We start from the raw sequence: 20,115 nt of genomic DNA, 5'->3' as shown, positions 1-20,115 counted from the left end.
TTTTTAGTTGTTTCAACGCCTAGTATCGAATTGTACAGCAATACGTGCACGTGGTTTAAAAGTAACAATTACTGTGTATTTTTAGCCTCCAGCCCTTTACCTGGAGTGAGTGTTCAGCTTGGGGACTTTAAATAGGAGCACCTTGCTTTATTTTTTTTTTATATATTTTTAACGTTTTATTTATTTTTGAGAGATAGCAACAGAGTGCGAGTGGGGAAGGGACAGAGAGAGAGAGAGAGAGAGAGAGAGAGAGAGAGAGAGAGAGACAGAATCAGAGGCAGGCTCAAGGCTCTGAGCAAGCAGTCAGCACAGAGCCCAACGTGGGGCTCAAACCCAGGAACTGCTAGATCATGACCTGAGCGGAAGTTGGATGCTCAACCGACTGAGCCACCCAGGCTCAGTGCCCCTGGAGCACCCTGCTTTAAAATAATGTTTTCACGGGCACCTGGGTGGCTCAGTCGGTTCAGCGTCCGACTTCGGCTCAGGTCATGATCTCAGGGTCCGTGAGTTCGAGCCCCGCGTCGGGCTCTGTGCTGACAGCTCGGAGCCTGGAGCCTGCTTCCGATTCTGTGTCTTCCTCTCTCTCGGGCCCTCCCCCGCTTGTGCTCGGTTTCTCTCGCTCTCAAAAATAAATAAAAAGTTTAAAAGTAATAATGTTTCCTTGGCTCATTATCAATAAATAGATTTACCTCACTCTTTTCAAAGGAATGCATTCTACGCAGTATTAGATTATTCCATAAAACGGAGATATCGTAATTCATCTATGGGCTCAGTGACCAGTGGAGACCTGGGTGGAGACCGTTAGGACATGAGCACTGGTGTCACAGGACCTTTCCGTGCACCTCACCTGTCTCTGCGGCATTCATCCCCAGAAGTCAAGTTTCTTCTTGGTGTGGACCGTGTACTGAAGAGACTTAAAAGTACCTCTCTTTTTGGACCATCACCTTCAGAGGTCTGAATAACAGGAGCTTTAAACACTGTAATTTTATGGAAATCCCCTGCAAGGGTTTGTGAGAGCAAATACCTTTTCATGCACGTATAAGCCTCTCTGTTTCATTCTGTTTACTGTCTATTTATATCTTTACCCATTTTTATGTACGGGATTTTTAAAATCTTGCCCATTTATTAAGAATGTTTTATAAATTAAGAAAACTTGGGGGCGCCTGGGAAGCTCAGTCGGTTTAGAGTCTGACTCTCGGTTTCAGCTCAGGTCACGATCTCACGGTTTGTGGGTTCGAGCCCCGCGTCAGGCTCTGGGCTGATGGCTCGGAGCCTGGAGCCTGCTTGGGATTCTGTCTCTCCCTCTCTCTCTCTCTCTCTCTCTCTCAAAATAAAATTTAAAAAATTAAATAAATTCAGAAAATGTGTTCTTTGTCATATATATTTAAATTTCCCCCAATGTATGTTTGTCGTCTTCTGACAGCATTTTGTTTTTGCACATCGTTTTTAAATTAATCGAATTTATCACCCTTTTCTTTTGTAGCATCTGGGTTTCCATCTCACTTAGCATGCTCTTTCCAATAATTAGTACAACACATTTTCTAATTGCGTTTCATCCTTTCTCTGTGGCTGAGTTCTTCGAAATTGTATCTACTTTAGGTAATTAAGGCAGGGATCCAGCTTTATTTATTTTTTCCAGGTGGCTACCAACTTGTCCCAGTATCATCAATTGAATAATCCATTTGTTATCATTAATGTGAAATGCCACCTTTATTTCATGCTAATTCGATAAGTATATTTATTAATGAACCCTATGTTTTTTCACTAATTTTTGCATTAATATGCTAACATAAACAGCATTCATATTAAGTAGCTTCAAACAGCTAGATTTAAGCTTTATAAGGCATTTTCCTAGCTTACCAGGAATAATTACCTTTAATACTATTCTTATTACCAATTGCTGTGGCTCTTGCTGCATACAAACATTTTAAGATGAAATTTAGAAAAACCTCCTTTTATTTCAGGGTTAGTTGAAGATGAGTATACATCATGATTACACTATCAAGTCTGGATAGGACAGGGATTAACCCCACTTTTCTTTTACGCCTCTTAGTGATGCTTTCGATGTTTTTTGGAGCATTTCTTATCAATTTTATTGCCTGTGATTCTATTATAAATGAGGTCCACGGTTCCTTTATCTGTTAGCTAATTACTTGTAGGTATAAAGAGAAGTTAATTAATTTTGGAAATTACTTTCGTAAGGAGGTACACCGCGGAGTTATTTTTTTTTAATTTTTTTCCTCGGGAGATTTTCTCATGTTCTCAAAGAGCGTATAATGATAATTTACCTCCAGTTCTAATTTTTGTGCTCCTTCTATTATTTCCTTCTCTACCTGAATGTACTTGATAACTTGAGAATGTGAGGATGGAGACTTAGAAAGGGCTTCACACATTTATCTTGTAAGGTCATATGGAATAAACGTCTTTTAAAAGCCCTCTATAGCCTCAAAAGCAAGGGAAACCCCAAATTGATTCTCTCTGGGACTAAGTTCTGAAATAAGGCAAAAGTAGAAGTCTAGGACTTTATCCAGAGATGAACAAAAAATAAGGGGAAAGACTACTTTCTAGGAGAGCAATCCAACCCGTTCGTGAAGACAACTCACCCATAGGAATCCTCATCACCCATGTGATTCCTCATCACAGAAATGTTGCAAAGCACTGATCTATTTCAGATTGGTGAACAGGCACCTATTTTACATCAGTGTCAATACTATTTCCTACTTAATACTGTCCAATAAATGATACTGGAATAACGAGGTAGCCATTTGAAAAAAATAAATGAAGCCATATCCCTACCTCACACCTTCAACAGACAGAAAATGAACTAAACCAGGGATCGAGCAGCCTGGAGGCCAGGGTCAAATGCAGCTGCTTGCGTGTTTGTGTAAATAAAGTTTTATTAGAACACAGCCACACCTGTTCATTTACCTAACGCCTGTGGCTGTTGTCACACAACGGAAGAGTTAAGTAGCCACGACAGCGACTGTACGGTCTACAACACTGAAAATATTTGCCACCTGTCCCTTTATGGAAAGAGTCTGCAGACCCCTGGTCTACCCTGCTGTTTCCTTCAGTCTGAGGCCTTTAAACATATTTGGAGGACATCCAGCTTCTCAACTGATGCCCCGATGTTCTCGGAAAGTATGAGGATTGCGAATCAGAAATTCTCATCATCTCAGAGTTTTGAGATCCCGTCTGGCACGAAGCCACTTTTGAATCTTTTATGCCAAAATGACAGGCCCAGGAAATCCTCCACAGAGAGACCAAAGTGCACACCACACTTCCGCATCTGTGTAACTACAGCATGTGTGCAAGCTGCAGAATGTGTAGAGTTGACTGCCATTGCAAAGGAGACCAAGCGTTAGTACATCCTCTGAAGCTGAGCTGCCCGAGTTGCAACAGGAGATCCTGATGGAAATGCTCCCTGAACTCCCCTGCTTCCCTCCCCTCGCCCCCCGCCCCCGGGGACGTGGCTCAGCACCATTTCCTTTCAATGACCGTGCTGCTGGAGAAGCTTTTCTGCTAAGAATTTAATTTTTCCGCCACGCGCCTTTCTTGCGTAAGACAAAAAAGAGCACTTTTGCGCTCTTTCAATGAATAAATAGTCCTACTTTTCAAGCTATCTCCCCCATGGCTCTGCCGTACTCCACTCACATTACGGTTTACAATGCACCTTTTTCATAAAGTCTATCCTAATTTCCACGGGTTGCTACACACGACCGCTTGGTTATATGCAGAGTAAAGGTGCAATTTGTAACATGTCTCCGGATTTCCTATTTGTCTTGTTACATATTTAAGATTCTACTTCCCTCCCTCCCAAGGTGACAACGTGTGGCAATTCTAATAAGCCCAAACATTACTTGTACCAAGGGGTGAAGTAGGTACAAAGGATACAGAGATAAACAAGCCTTAGTCCCTGACTCCAGAACTGATGTGAAATAGGCACGAGATGGGTAAATGTAGTCGAAGAGAGGAATATGTGAGAAATGAAAAAGAAGGGAGCGTCTAAGCAATTTCCGTACACAGTGAAGCTTTTCCGGTTGCGGAAGGTTGTCGGTGACAGAGAAGGAAGGATATTCTGCACAGAGAGCAGGGAGCTCGGACAAAAAGCAGTTGTTACAGGACACCCCGCCTCTGGGGAGCCCTTGGTTACTTTGCGCTTCAAGCTCAGAAGCCTCATTCGCTTCTCTGCCTCAACCTTTCCAGCTGCTCGGAGAGTTTTCCGCAGATCGAGTCCAGCATTTATCTTCATTGTCACTGACCCCCGCAGTTAAGGGCAGACGGGACCACCTTAGGTTCAACAGGACATCATCCTCGTACAACCTCGTGGGGAAGCAATGTTAAACTTCTTACACTCAGATGTGGCACCAAAAGCCTCCCGCTGCGGAAGCAGCATCACATGGTTGGCTAAGGTTTCGAGATGCGTTGACTACCCATCTGGCGGAGGTCTATTGAGAACAGCAACTCTTCCTTAATTCAATCCAACGGCCCTTTACTGAGACACCATAATAGGCCTGGGCCTCTGGGGAGATCAATCCCTGACCTAATGGCTCTCAGTGCCCAGGAGGGGGAGCCACGCATAGGAAATCCGATTGTGGCCCACAGTGGTAAGCACAATCAGCAAAGTACGGTCCGTACAAAGTCACTGCCGTGGTGGCCAATATGCTGAACGTGAGGAGGTGGCTGGTTAAGAAGGAGACAGCCACGTCCCCCACACGGCTGAGGATGGAGGTGATCGATAACAGAATCGCTGAAACGTTACTCCTGTTCCTTGTGCTGAAAGCCAATCGGTCTCAGAGCCGAACTTGGCAGTGGTGGGCACGGCTGCGGTTGGCCGGGGCCTCACGTCGGACCCTGCAGACCTGCAGACCCTTTCTGCAACATGCCGTGTGATGTGAGGCTTGGACTTGTTGAGTCATGAACTCCATGATAAATGTATTAACCTAGACCTGAGATAAACCAACACGTATTTAAATGACTGAATTAATAGGAGCCTCGATCAGGTGAATTTCCACTTCCGCTCCCAACAAAGCTTCCCATATAGCAGTGTTTACCTCCCTGCACACGAAACACCCTTCCTTATTTCTGATTCAAGTCGTTCCTACGATAATTTGACGCGGTTCTTATCCCTCTCTATTCTGAAATCACATATGGGTCACATGATCTTTCTTTTTATACCAAGCAGTCACGGTTCTTTATTTTTTATTATTTTTTTTTATTTATGCAATATGTCAAACATACCCATACCCACATGTACCTGTGATCCGGACTTAACAGGGTGAATATTTTGTTACCTGTACCTAAGCTCCTTCCCCCCAACAGATAAACCACTACAGATACAACGAACACCCCCTCATGCCATCTGTCTTGCTTCCAATATTTCCCTGTCATTTCTCCTACCCTAAATCCTTGGGGTCACCTCTGTCGCTCTTGTAGAGCACTGTAAGGTTGTCATGTCTTCCAATACAATATTAATTAGCCTCACTAATTAGTCTACATTTTTCTACTTGGCTTAGGTTATAAATTACCGAAAGTAGACTAAAGTTTCAAATGGTTGGCTGTTTCGATTTTATTTTCAGCTGTGGACCTACTGATACACATTTTTTCAAGGAAAAAGGAATCTATTCAATAGAATTAGTTATACTAGATCCTATGTTTATATCAAATAATTTCTTTTATTTTTTTATTTTTCAAATACAGTTTACCAGTCTGTTCTTAGAAGAATTCCTTTTTCACACAAACGTCCTGCATAGGGAAGAAGCATACACTTGAATTGTAAGTTGTCAATGCATTCAGAGTAACAACCCAGTCTTGAGTTCCCACGGGACCTAACCGTTGAATTTGAGTTCTGATGAGTTCAAAACGGAAAGAATGAAGTCCTAATTAATGCAAAATGTACAGATTCAAGAAATAATATAGTTCTCAAAGACGGAACTAACTTTAAGCACTTGGTTGTTACTCGTCAATAAAAGCAACGAGAAGACACTCTGGGCTTGTGTCCCACGAGGTTGGTGACAGCTGGGGAGAAAGAGGGTGTTCTCTAGCCACAGGACAACAGAGCGAGGTTCCTACAGGGAGGATCGCCTGATCAGGCTGACACTGCGTGGGTGACCTGCGTCCTCCAGCAGGGGCATGACCCCCTGTGAGCCAGGCATGTACAGACGTCCTTGGTCATCTCAGTCAGCACTTCTGGGATCCCCTGAGAATCTTCTTTAAACGCAGATTCGGATTTAGTAGGCCAGATCCAGCCCCCCTGAGATTCCATTTTCTATCGAGATCCCAGGTGATACCGATGGTCTGTGCGCCACAGGTGGAGATGTGGGGCCTAGAGTCATCTGGGCCCTCTCTCTTGTAGAGAAGGAGAGGACAGGAGAAGAAAGATGTGATGATAAGGAGAGAAAAGCAGAGAGAGATATAAGAAAGGCAAGGCTCAAGGAGAGAGAGAGACGAAGGACAGGAAATTTGATAACACGGCCGTCTCATGAGGGTGGCCACTAGGTCCTTACATGGCTCCACCCACCGTCCAGGGCCTTCAGTCCCTAGTGCGGGACAGATGGAGCCGGCTGGTGGCATGGGCTCTTCCGACGACCACAGACACGAGTTCCCCGACGGCCCCTCGGCAGAGCCAGGCAAGTCACAGCGCGTCCACAGACTTCTGAACCCGCCCTTCTGTACAGGGAAATAAATGCCAGGAGCGAACCCAGGGAAGGCGAGGGGCAGGGAAGGCTCTCGGGTACAGCCAAGACAGAGACCACCGAACCCCCTCCTTACAGTGTGGCTGGACTCTCAAATCACCTGGACCGGTTCGAATCACAAGGCTGGCCCGTTCCCAAGACCCTAATGATGACAGCGGCTCACTGTGCCTAACGTTTGTGCAAACGGTATAGTTTATACTCAACACCGTCATCCTTGTAGGGGGTCTCACAAGGCAGAGGGTGCCTATGCGACCAGCCCCCCAAAAATACCCCGGCTGTTGAGCGTCTGATGAGTTTCCACGGTTGCAACACCTCACGCAGATTGCCAGAACTTTCTTGAGGAGGAATGAAGCATGTTCTATGGGTGTCCACGTGGAGAGGACTCGTGGGGGCTTATGACTGGTTTGCCACGGGCTGCTCCCCAAGCACCTTCCTTCTCTCCTGATTTTGCTTTGTGTCCTCTCAACATCAGTTTTAGGACTACACACTGGTCCTGTGAGTCCCCCCGCCCCCCAGTGAGTCGCACAACCTGAGGGGGGTCATCGGGATCTCCCCAGCCCTTCCCACCCCCTACACAGAGGACCCAGCCGGTTACACCCCAACTTCAGACCTGCAGAAACCGTGACGTCACAGCTCTGCCTTGCATCGGGTCGCAAAGGGCACGGTAACTTCTTACACTGGCAGCACGGAACCAAGAAAACGGCAAAGTGTTGCTAATGAAGAGTGTAAACCTTTCAAGGGAATTTTGTTTAGACTCTCAAATTCACTCTCCAATTAAGGTCAGCGATCCGTAATGAAAACCACACCCTGACGGAGGGATCGAGCCTCCGTTGTCATTAAGAGCCGCTGACTCTACGTGAGAGGGCCAGAGAGCAGCCAAGTCGGCCTCCTCTTTTTCCAGAAACTGTACATATAATCTCGTAATTATCGCTTCGTGGGGCATCCCGCTGTCAGAGTCAACTGTATAGAGAGTCGGGCCCGGAGCAGGAAACGAATCCACTTAAGCCGCGGTGACGGACCAAAAGAAGGCAAGGATGAGCCACCTTTCCTAACGGAGATCAAGACGCAGAAGAAACCTTTGCAGTGGAGCGTCAGAGACCCCTGCGCTGAGACGAAGGGCTTTCGAGCACAGCAGTCACTCAAGAGCGACTTCCTCACGGAAGGGAGACCCTACGCACGCACGCACACACGCATCTAGCGAATGCGTCCCAGCTTTCTGCTGGGGGCCAGGCACCGTGAAGTTCTGGGGATGCAGAGGAGGAAGGCGGGTCTTTAGCTCCCCAGGACGGGGAGGTAGGCCACCACACCAGTCCTTACTGTGTGATGGGCGCAGGACCGAGGGGCGCTCCCCTGCGTGGTCTCCGATCGGTAAGGCCACTATCCCTGTCCCCACCTCCCCTGGGCTCCTCGAAGCAAAGTGCCAGATGGTGACGCTTGGAGATGGTTTCCCCCGAGCTGCTGAGCCGAAACACGGGAACTGTCACAATTTCTCAGCCATGTATCAGAGTGGGATGGGGGTAAAAAACATGAGCCGTAGTTAACGCGACTAAGAACAGGCGTGCACTAAACTCTACACCTGAAACCAGTTTTATCGTATATGTTAACTAACTAGAATGTAAATAAAAATTTGACATCAGCGGCGCCGGGGTGGCTCGCTCGGTTACGCGTCCAACTCTTGATTTCCGCTCAGGTCTTGACCTCAGGTTCGGGAGTCGGAGCCCTGTATCAGGTTCTGCGCTAACAGTGTGGAGCCTGCTTGGTATTCTCATTCCCTCTCTCTCTCTCTCTCTCTCTCTCTGCCCCTCCCATGCGTGCTCTCTCTTTCTCTCTCTCTCTCAAAACAAATAAATAAACTTTAAAAACTTGAAATAAAAACTAAGCATGCACTCTCAGTTACCTGATTTCCAAAACCAAGACTTAATTTTGAATAAAAGTTCCCTATATAAGTAGATGCTTCGTTAAGGTTTAACTGTTACTCGTTCTTCTTTTTTGTAAGAGAGAGAAAGTGGGGATGAGGGCAGAGGGAGGGACAGAGAGAGGGAGAGGGAGAGAGAATCCTAAGCAGACTCCCACCCTCAGCACAGACCCCGACACAGGGCTCAATCCCACAACCCTGGGATCATGACCTGAGCTGAAAACAAGTCAGATGCTCAACCAGCGGAGCCAACCCAGGCGCCCCTGACTGTCACTCATTCTTAATTAATGTTTATCTTAACCCTGCTTTGGACCTGCTGTTCTAAGAATTAACTCGACGTCAATATCTACTTCTGATCACACACTTGGCAACTGCTGGTTTGGGAAGTCAGCCAGCCCCGAAACCCCAAATCCTCTCCTAGTCTGTTTTACCTCCTATTAAGACACCTGGCCAGTTCTTCTTAATTCAATTTACATCAGCATTTATTGGTGAACTAGCAAGAGGTCCAGAGATAAAAAACTAAATAGGCCATGATCTATGAAGTTATCCTGAGTAACAGAGTTCTAAGGAAGTGCAAATGGGGGCAATTTAGGGACAAATGAGGGGAATATTGTCATTGTGTTGTTTGTCAGTGTTAGAGGTAAGTCACGTGCTAACAAGTGGCCGCTTCCTGGCTGATGCTTTTCCTCCTACCACGATGAGAAAAAATTTTTAAGCATTTCATAATATGCAGGGCTCCTGGGTGGCTCAGTCGGTTAAGGGACCGACTTCGGCTCAGGTCATGATCTCACGGTTCGTGGGTTCCAGCCCCACGTGGAGCCCCAAGTCGGGCTCTGTGCACTGACAGCCTGAAGCCTGCTTCGGATCCTCTGTCTCCCTCTCTCTCCGCCCCTCCCCTGCTTACACACGCACTAGCTCTCGCTCTCTCTCAAAAATAAACATTAGAGGGGCACCTGGGTGGCTTGGTTAAATGTCCAACTTCAGCTCAGGTCATGATCTCACAATTCATTGGTTCGAGCCCCACACTGGGCTCTGTGCTGACACCTCAGAGCCTGGAGCCTGCTTCGGATTCTGTGTCTCCCCCTCTCTCTCTGCCCCTCCCCCCCCCCCCCATCATGCTCTGTCTCTCTCTCTCTCTCTCTCTCTCTCAAAAAAGTGAATAAACATCAAATTTTTTTTTTAAAAATAAACATTTAAAAGATATATTTTTTTACAAAGTTACATAATATCCTTAGCCTAAATTAAATGGAAACTAAGCTGTATATTTTTTATTGTGGGTAAATAGTCACGATATAAAATTTACCACTTTGGCCACTTTTAAGTGTGCATTTCTCTGGCATTAACATTCGCACTGTTGTGCACCCGTCCCCACCGTGCATCTCCAGAACTTTTCATCTTCTCAACTGAAACTCTGTCCCCACTCCACGCTGACTCTCCATTCCTCTGTTCCCCTAGCCCCTGGCAAGCATCTAAACTGCATTTTTAGTAACAAGAAAAGAGTAAGTCCTTCTCCACCTGACACATCTCCCGTAGGCCACACACTTCATCAGCCACCCCATCAGCCACCCCACCAGCCAAGTGCAAACACTGTGCACACAGAGCTTCTCATTCAGGGCAGACTGTGATTTAAAAACACAAATGCTGGGGCGCCTGGGTGGCTCAGTCGGTTAAGCGTCCGACTTCGGCTCAGGTCACAATCTCGCGGTATGTGAGTTCGAGCCCCGCGTCGGGCTCTGTGCTGACAGCTCAGAGCCTGGAGCCTGTTTCAGATTCTGTGTCTCCCTCTCTCTCTGACCCTCCCCCGTTCATGCTCTGTCTCTCTCTGTCTCAAAAATAAATAAACGTTAGAAAAAACCCACAAATGCTAATTAGATAATAAATTTCACATAGTGTCATAGCCAAAAAGTCAGGCAAGGGGCTCCTGGCTGGCTCAGTCAGCTGAGTGTCCGACTCTTGATCTCGGCTCAGGTCATGATCTCACGGTTTGTGAAACTGAGCCCCAGACTGGGCTCTGCACTGACAGCACACAGCCTGCTTGAGACTCTCTCTCTCTCTCTCTCTCTCTCTCTCTCTCTCGCTCTCTCTCTCTTTCTCTCCCCCTCCCTCCCTCCCTCCCTCTCCGCTCATGCATGCACACACACCCTCTCTCTTAAAATGAATATTTAAATATTTTTTTAAAAGGCAGGCAAAATTTAATTCTTCCAAAAGAAACACGACATGTAATCAGAGGTCGAAACTATGTCACGGATGCAAAATAATCACGATTCCAAAGAATCCCAGAGATCTAGCTCCCATGAATTACAAGGGGCCACCCAAGTACACAATTTCCTATTGGAGCCGGATTTGTGTCCCCCAACATGCCGTCCATAGGGAGACTCTCCATTACACCGATTTTTAAACGTTTGGGGTTTTCCAGAAATCTCACTTAATCGGAGGACACAGAAGAATGAATTTACTTAATTGAACAACACCAAGGCAACACCAGCCGCTGGGTTCTGGAACAAAAAATACAGTAGGTTGTGTATGTGGCTTTATTCCTTAGATTTCACACTATGTTAAGGAATCATGGGAAGACATTTTCAATATTTCACTACATTACAAAATTGTTTTACTTATTTCATAAATTATACATGGGCAGCACATTTTAAAATGCCACATGTGTCTTACAGTCGCTTGGAAACACTTTTCGAGTAATTTAGGAGGCTCCATTCTATACTTGATCCGACAGATTTGCAGCAACAGGCAGTAATTGGCATAATTCATGCTCTGACAGACCCACTCGCAGGGAAGGAACATACCGAGATGCTTTCTTCTCGCCGATACAGCTTCCAGTTCCTCCCGCCATCACTGAACATAAGGACGTAGCTGGTCACCCAGTCGGAGCTCCCGTATCCTCCCTGGGTGGCCACAGCTGTGACCTCCATTCTCTCTCCGAGGTCAATCTGCAGCCACTGGTATTTATCTGACACGCGTGGAGACCAGCCACCAGCCCCTTTTAGTGGAAATAGAAACAGGAAAAACAAAACAGTAAGGGGAAAGAAATCTTTGAGATCTATCCTATCCTGTAAGAAGGGGATCATAAATAAAATTTATGAAAATCAGTTTCAAATTCTGGAACGTATAACTGCTCTTAATTACACACACACACACACACACACACACACACACACACACACAGACTCAAAACCACGGGTTAAGTAAATAGATGAATCCTACATAAATTACTTTGGTTTCTGGCTCATGACCCCTAACTCCCCGGTGGTTCCCAATAAAGTGAAAGTGCTTAACGCAACAGGTGGACGGTTGAACCTGCCACGTCAACACTCGGAAGGGTGTCTTTACTGGCCTTTATGTATGACCTACCCTTGGCTGGACCTAAAGGAAACTATTCAGACCATGGTAGAACGAGAGAGACTTAATTCTGGAATGCCAACATGAGCAAGTACAGTATTACATATTGGGATAAGGAAAGGGGCGAGGGCACAGTCCTACACTCGATATGCTCACAGATTCACGCGAGAAACAGACGTTTCAAAGAACGATTTGAAATGCAGCGTGGCAGGGGGAGGAGGGGAAGGTTTCTCTGCGCAGGGAGGGAGAGCCCTGAGAGGCAGCAGGGAGGTGCAGGGAGAGCCCAGAGCGAGTGACAGGCAAGGGCTTTCTCAGGTTTCCAGACAACAGGTGCAGAACAGGAATCACGGCGCTCGGCTTTGTCCGGTGCCGAGGAGAAACAGAAAAAGTAGAACTACCCGAAGGCGTACGGCTGACGTGTTTGGGTCTTCGAGATGCATTCCGGAATTCGTATTTTGCTACTTATCCATGTCTAGAAGACACGTGGGATGGAAACTATCCCTAATAGGGCAAAAGTGGTTTGTTTTTTATTTTGCCCCACTGTTCTGACACCTGACTTGAGGTCCTCATGATAAGGTCTAATGCGTTAGACAACAGTTACTATCTTCTCATCGGGAGCTCTGATTGACATCCACGCTCGGGATGCTAGAGCCACCAGGACTGGCTGTGTGTCAGGAGGGGCGTGACGTGGTCGCGTGGCACTCGGAGGGGAACAGAAGCGGGGCGCTTGCGTCGGGGTGTGGGGGCATCACCAGGAGGTGAGCGCGTGCGCTTCTTCCCCGCGTCTTCCACGAGCAGCACTCGGTGTACAACCTTTTAGCAAAGTCTAAAGCTTCCAAGTTCTTTAGAGCCCAGATCCTTTCTAAGATCTGCCCGTTTTCCTGCCGTGAATCTTTGCTCAAATACTGCACATTTTCCTCTCGACGTACCACAGGCGCGATGCCTTCTCCTTGGACTCAGGATCCTAAATACGCTGCGATTTCGGTTGTTCTGCAATGCACTTCTGAACTTCTCATTCTGAAAGAATTTCCCATGGACAAAAGAGCCGCAAACGTGTACAGGGGATTCCTGTTTGCTTTTTACTCAATTTCCCCGACAGATAACACCTTACACCATCATGGTACTTTTATCAAAACTAAGAGATTTACAGGGGCATCCGGGCGGCTCTTGATTTTGGCTCAGGTCATGATCTCAGGGTTCACGGGATCGAGCCCTGCATCGGGCTCTGGGCTGACAGTGCGGAGCTTGCTTGGGATTCTCTCGCTGTCCCTCTCCCTCTGTCCCTCCCCCACTCATGCTCGCTGTCTTTCAAAATAGACAAACATTAAAACTAAGATATCTACACGGGTACAACAGTAATTACAAGGATGAACTTTATCTTGGTTTCTCCAGTTTTCCCATTAGCGCCCTGTGTCTGCACCAGGATCCTATTTAGGGACCGTGTCCTCCAACCTGGGACAGCTTCTCAGTCTTCCCTTGTCTCGAGTGACAGGCCTGGCTGTCATCCAGCACTCCTATAGTTCTACTGCTTTGTCCAAGGGTCCCACTAATGGTTGAGAAATGGAAGTCCTTCCAGATTCTACAAATTGTTTTTAAGTGTATGTATTCATTTTGAGAGAGAGAGAGAGATAGCGGGGTAATGGCAGAGAGAGACAGGGAGAGAGACAATCCCAATCTCTGTGTTAACAGTGTGGAGCCTGACTCGGGGCTCGAACCCATGAAGCATGAGATCATGACCTAGGCGGAAAATAAGAGCCTGATGCTTCACCGACTGAGCCACCCTCCTTCTGGATTCCAGCTGAGAACTAACTAACAGTCCTGGGGACACTACTCTGCCACTGTGGGTGGTTTTACGGTTGTCACAAAAATAAAGTTAAAACCTAGGGGTTGCCATTTAGCTGATCATCTTAACTTGGAGATGCCACGCTGGAAATTCTATATGAATCAGTTCAAGTCTCTAAGAAACTACATAACGTCCTGTCTCCCAGCTCAGGCTGGTTGGTATTAAGTTCTAAAGAAGGTACTAACGATACCCTTTTTTGCATTTTGTGATCTCTCTGTGTCATTTTCCGTCTCCCTTGAAGCCAGGAAATACCATTAGGACGGTACCGGAGAAAAGCACAGGGAGTAAACAGACGGGATGTTTCCAGCATGTTGCCCTGGCCCAGCCTCTCCCACATGCCAAGTGGCCTTCAACGCCTACCCGTTCCCTACAGGTAACAGACCCTGAACACTTCCGATGCTACCAGTATGCAAATTAAGCTATGTGATTAAACTAGGTACTTGATAAAGGAACAGAGCTTGAGGACCCCCTGTGCCACGGGGCAGTTCACTTTCAGCAGGGAACAGGGTCCCAGGTCGTCCCCAGATCGCTGCTGGGTAATGACTTGGGCTGCCGTGCATTCCTTCCTGTGTGCACGGTACACTGTCTTTTTCCCCCACCACCTGCCTCTGTCCCACCTCACGCCCTTGCGGAACAAAGCGTCCCAATTTGTACAACAGAAAACACATCCAGAGGGCCCAACTTTCACAGAACGAGGGTCCAGTGCCTGGATCGCCAAACAGCCTTCTCACTCCTAGGGAAAGTGTGGTAGGCGCGTGTTCGGCCTGGAGGGAGGACTTGGCCAGAGGAGGTGTTAAGCATCCGTGAGGATGTGTCATCAAAGCTCGGGCCCCCTTCCCACCCTCCACCCCCTCTAAGAAAATACCCCTGCGGTTTCACAGTTAGGCAGTGTGGGCTGCCTACCAATAACCAGACTGTATTTTATCTCGATCTATTGGAAGGTTCCTGTCTCTGGTTACTCCTGTGTGATTGCTTCCTGCCCCTCAGGTCAGCCCAGACACAGGCAGCGACAATTCCGACAATTCCTCGGGGACAGGAAGGGTTGAACAGGAAACGCTCACTTGGGCCTTAATTACTCTGTCCACTAATCACGACAATGACCGCAGCTCCCGGTGGCCACGGGGCACGCGCTCTCGTAACTGCTGGCTTTACGCAGAGAGGAACATCGCCCAGAGGCGAGAAGCAAAAGCTTGTGCCTTCTTCAAGTGTCAAAGAGTTCCAGAGCAGGGAGATACCCAAGGGAGCAAAGGTCAAGTGGGTTAACTTGACGTGACCACACCCACCCATCTTGAGGGCATCCAAACGCCGAGCAAGTAAGTGGTGAAGTTGAGACCACTGCCAAGGGAAGCTTCTCCCCAAGGTCATTATTCCATTGTCTCAAATGGGATCTCACCCGGTTGTGAGGGTCCTTAGCTCCCTGGCACACATCCTAATTCACAGAAGCTTTACTCGGAGTTCCGGGCGGGGCCCAGGGCGACAGGGAAGGGCACCAGAGTGTCTCCCTTGGAAAGAAGGGCCAGCACGCAGACACCCCCAGATCTCCCCACTCAGAGATCCTGGGGCTTGACACGCTGAAGCCCGTGTCACAACCCTGCCGACGTTGCTGAGGGTCTCGGCACATTTGCTGCAGCTCGGATTCCTTAGGAAGCAACCCCAGCTACCTACACGGGGCGTTTCGGGCTCTCAGGAAGGAGCCAGCACAGAAACCCCGCTCTGGGTCTGCCTAGGCGCGCTCCGATCCCCTTCTGGATCCCCTTCCCGAAGTGCTTCCTGCATTCCTGGGCAGGGGGGAGGGTGGGGGAGGTGGGGGGTGGCGAGTGGGGAGGGACGTTTCCCAAAAAGTGCATCCCTAAGGAGAAAGTCACACGCGGGTGCCTACTTGTGAACCAGATTGCTATACGCAGTGCAAAGGGAGCCTGTAATGGTTTTGTGAACAGACAAGTCCACAGTTAAATAAAAATAGGGGCGCGCTGGTCAGTTTGAGATTTGACTGCGAGGCCAGTGAACCATCCACGTGTGGCTCCCGGAAGCTCCCTGTGTGTGCTGCATCCCCGGGGAAAACTCTCGATGCCCTCTGGCACCGAGCGTGCGTTACCGCGGCTCCTTCTGCGAAAAATAAACAAAAACCTATCGAGACGGCCTGTCTCCTTTTGCTGGGCTCACGTATGTTCCTGACCGGGTTTTCCAGGAACGTATATCCTCGAGAAGCACTCAGATCTGAGTCGATGTGAGGCTTTTCAGTTCTTACTTGTTTGCAGCTCGGCACGGACAAGACTGTGAGGGGATTCTGCTCATTTCTCACCTGAGAAATAGAACAAGAATTGCCCGGCAAGCCTCGAAGCGTCTGAACATGTAATCGGTCCCTCATTTACGACCGAATAAAACGTGGGACGGAGCCTCCTCATATCCCGTGAAATCTCCATGTTTACGAGGAGTGGCAACTCTGGGACGTGTCCTAATTCCGTGAAGGCATCATTCCAGAGGCCCCCTGAGTTGTTCAGAACAGACAGGAGGGCAGTCAACCCTCGAGGCCAGCGGGAACAGCAGCACCTCCCTCTGCTGCGTCCAGACGGCCAGGGAGGGCAGGGGTCCAGGCACCGAGCTCCCCCCTCCTCACGGATTTCCACTGCTTTTCTTAAGGCTCTGTCTCCTTTTCTAAAGATCAAATACGGTGCGGGATCATGTCAGGAGACGCAAGGGTGAGACGCTCAGAAATAAAACCAGGACAACTCAATGATCCGCCCATTTGTGGCCGCTCGGTCAGCCAAACGCCTCTGGGAAAAAACCCCACTGACGCTAAAACTTATGTTTCCTTTAAGGATGTCGTACGGCTCAATTCATAACAATCTGTAAGCACGCTGTGAGAGCCTCGGATGAAAAGAGTCACGTACAGATTACCTGTTCTACCAAATAGGGTGTTCTAACGAATGCGAAAAAGATGAGACCTGGTGCTGACGGGGAGCCCTTTGGGAGGGGGCACAGGAGGGCCCTTCAAAGCGTCAGAGCAAAGCCTGTCCCGTTTGATTTCCTTAGAGGAAACGTGGCGACAGGAAAAGAGCCGAGCTGCAAGAATCATGAGAACAGTGAGCCCCTGAGTCACCGTCTCCCAGGCGGCCCCTAGTCCGGGCAGGTCTCTGCAGAGCTGTAGAGCGGCTGACCACAGGGCCCACCGAGAGGTCCCATCAGCCTCTGTCACGGGCTACGATCTTCCTGCGTCACAAGAGACGCGTGCCGTTCAGGACTCCCGTGTGCTTTGATTTTAACGTGGCATCTAGGTACCATGAGGGATCCCAGGGGCCTCACGAAAGATTGCTGATTGGACCTGACCACTTTGGCAGAAAGAAAGGTCACCTTAGCAGGTGCACTTTTACCAGGGGTCCTGAAGAGAATTAAAAAAAAAAAAAAAAAAAAAAGGAAATCCCTAGAAGGGGCAATACAGCTAAATGTGGGTGGATGGGAGACCCTGGAGAAGCGTGTGAAGGGATCAGACAAAATACAGCTCTGTAGGGATGATGCGTATTAAAAGTTCAGTGAACGAAGACATCATAATATATGCCAAAGGTACATAACTGTTGGAACGCCCGGGTGGCTCAGTCAGTTAAGCGTCCAACTCCTTTTTTTTTTTTTTAAACATTCGTTTATCAGAGACAGAGAGAAAGAGTACAAGTAGGGAAGGGGCAGAGAGAGAGAGGGAGACACAGAATGTGAAGCAGACTCCAGGCCCTGAGCTGTCAGCACAGAACGCGACACAGGTCTTGAACCCATGAACTGTGAAATCATGACCTGAGCTGAAGTCAGACACTTAACCAACTGAGCCACCCAGGCGTCCCAAGCGTCCAACTCTTGATTTCGGCTCAGGTCACGACCTCACGGTTCGTGGGTTGGAGCCCCACATTGGGCTCTGTGCTGACAGTGCAAAGCCTGCTTGGGATTCTCTCTCTCTCTCTCTCTCTCTCTCTGCCCTTACCCCGCTCACATTCCTGCTGTCTCTCTCTCAAAATAAATAAATTTTTTAAAAAGGTATTGTTAAATAAATAACTTATATGAACCTCTCTGTGTATTATGAGTGATACAAAAAGTGAATTCATTCGAAAAGAGCCCAGACTAGAATTTTCTGGACAACTATTTTAGAATGTGATAAGCCCTTAGAAAGGCTGCCACACACCATGTGGGAAGTTGCCCCGTTTGTCACAGGCACTGCTGACTCTTGGAAAAGTGAAAACTCTTATGGCAAAATTATGGCCACCGTGAGGCGCTTACTATGCAGATTATAAACACCACAAATAACTCTGAAAAGTTAAGTTGCTGTGTTTTTTCACTCTTTTTGTCCAGCAAATCCTGGTGGCCAGTGACCATTATACCACTGAGCCCCAGAGAAGCCAAGAGGGCAAAGAACAACTCAGAAAAAGAGGAACCCCAATGCGTGAGGAGTTGGTGTGGGACAGGAAGAGAAGCTGGGAACCGGGGGCCTTGGAAAGAGCCGGAATGGAGGACGAGTGAAGGTGGCTGCACAAGGTGAGTCAGACACCTTTGCTCGGGAATGAAGCCCGTGGACCAAGAAAAGGGAGAGGAATAAGCAAAGAGCAGAGGACCAGCTTTGGCTTGGCTTCCGCTGGAATTCTGGGAGATGCACTGGTAGGGGCCATGCAGTCACTAACTGTTTGCCAAATGTTGCCTGCTTTCTCCCTTCTGGGCACGTGGAGGACAGCAGTCCAGGTCCCTTGCGGAGGGGGCAAGGCTACATGACCAACTCTGGCCAACAAGCTGTGAGTGGAAGTGACAGGTCACTTCTGGGCCTAAGTTGCCAGGACAAAACCATGCGGTGCTCTTTTCCCCTTGGCATGGTGACCCAGAATTCACCATTGGCCATCAAAAGGGGACACAGAAGCTAAAATGAGAGTCCCGACTCGATCTGAACAGAAGGTCAACTTGGCAAGAGCAAGTTAAATGGGTAATGGAGGGCTCAGGCCGGAAACCAGGTGAGACTCACGGTCAGATCTCAGGGAGCCCGGAAGTGACATGGGACGTATATTCCTCAAGGGACAGAGGACCCAGGGCTTTCTTGCCAAGAAAGCGCCATGAGGCATAACCACCACGGGCTTTGGGAGAGGATGCCAACTAACCCGCAGGGTCAAGAGCCAACAACCTACCCTCAGCAGACAGCAGAGGGAGTCCCTCCCACCATCCAGCTCCAGGAGGGCATGAGCCCGTCCTCACCCAAACGTGGTCTTGAAAAGAGCAGGAAAAAATGCTCAGAAATCTGAGCATCCCCAGGAGACACTCACCCACCCATTAGAGGCCACTGAATCTGGAAGAGAGGGAGGACTCCCTCCTCCTAGGGTAATTCTATAATTTTGGGCTGCTTGGGAGAGAAAAGGACCAACAACACCGCCTCGCTGAAGGTCAGTGGCGACACTGGAAAACGCTGGGTTTGTTCTGGTTTGTCTCATCAAGTACCACAGACTCCATGGCAGGAACCCGGAGACTCTGGAGCTTGAGGAGGGCTCTGGGAGGATCAGAGCAGCTCCGTGTGTGGTCCGTGTGACAACTCTACGGTAAGGTCAACACACACCCTGCTGTTCGGGCTTCTCTTCCCACATGCTGCCATCTTGCATTTCAGACAAGCTGTGATTTAATAAAGCTGCACGGCCACAGAGACAGCGCTCTGTGCTTTAGTACGTGGGCATATCTTGCATCAATGCTCTTATGTTTGGCCTGCCCACTGCACTCAGTATCCACAGTGCATCTGCAAAGTTATTTCAGGAGGGAGAGGAGAAGAGAGGAGGGGAGGGGAGGAGAGGAGAGGAGAGGAGGAAGGAAGGAGGAAGGGAGGGAGGGAGGGGAAAGAAAGACAGAAGAGAAGGGAAGGGAAGGGAAAGAAAATAAACTGTGGTTTAAAAAGAGAATGTGCATGGGATGCCTGGGTGGCTCAGTCAGTTAAGCGTCGACTTTGGCTCAGATCATGATCTCACGGTTCATGGGTTGGAGCCCCACGTCGGGCTCTGTGCTGACAGCTCAGAGCCTGGAGCCTGCTTTGGGTTTTGCGTCTCCCTTTCTCTCTGCCTCTCCCCAGCTTGTGCTCTGTCTCTCTCTCTCCGTCCCTCTCTGCCCCTCCCCTGCTCGTACTCTCCCAATAACTAACTAAATAAATAAATAAATAAACTTTAAAAAAAAAAGTAAAAAGAGAATGTGTATTAGTCCTACTAGGTCTAAAAACTTTTAAGCAGGACAGATAAACAGAATTCAGAATCTGGTGTCCAAGACCCTTCACTGCAATTTGAATTGCTCAGTCTCTCGTCTGGGAATACCGG

At 48.3% G+C, this 20,115-nt stretch overlaps 1 protein-coding gene across 3 annotated transcripts in view; it reads right to left on the bottom strand.

Annotated features, from left to right (window-relative positions):
* The window catches only part of LOC109275508 (contactin-associated protein-like 3), a 192,761-nt gene that overhangs the window by 135,475 nt on the left and 37,171 nt on the right, over positions 1–20,115 (bottom strand). For all 3 annotated transcript variants that reach the window (XM_053907750.1, XM_053907748.1, XM_053907749.1), the window contains one exon: positions 11,409–11,602. In XM_053907750.1, the coding sequence (XP_053763725.1) occupies positions 11,409–11,602 (194 nt within the window). The remainder of the gene's footprint in view (positions 1–11,408; positions 11,603–20,115) is intronic.

The sequence above is a fragment of the Panthera pardus genome, unplaced genomic scaffold, assembly GCF_024362965.1.
Source record: "Panthera pardus isolate Hobbes unplaced genomic scaffold, ASM2436296v1 HiC_scaffold_20, whole genome shotgun sequence".
NCBI classification, from domain to species: Eukaryota; Metazoa; Chordata; class Mammalia; order Carnivora; family Felidae; genus Panthera; species Panthera pardus.
This window is presented reverse-complemented; position numbering and strand designations above follow the sequence as displayed.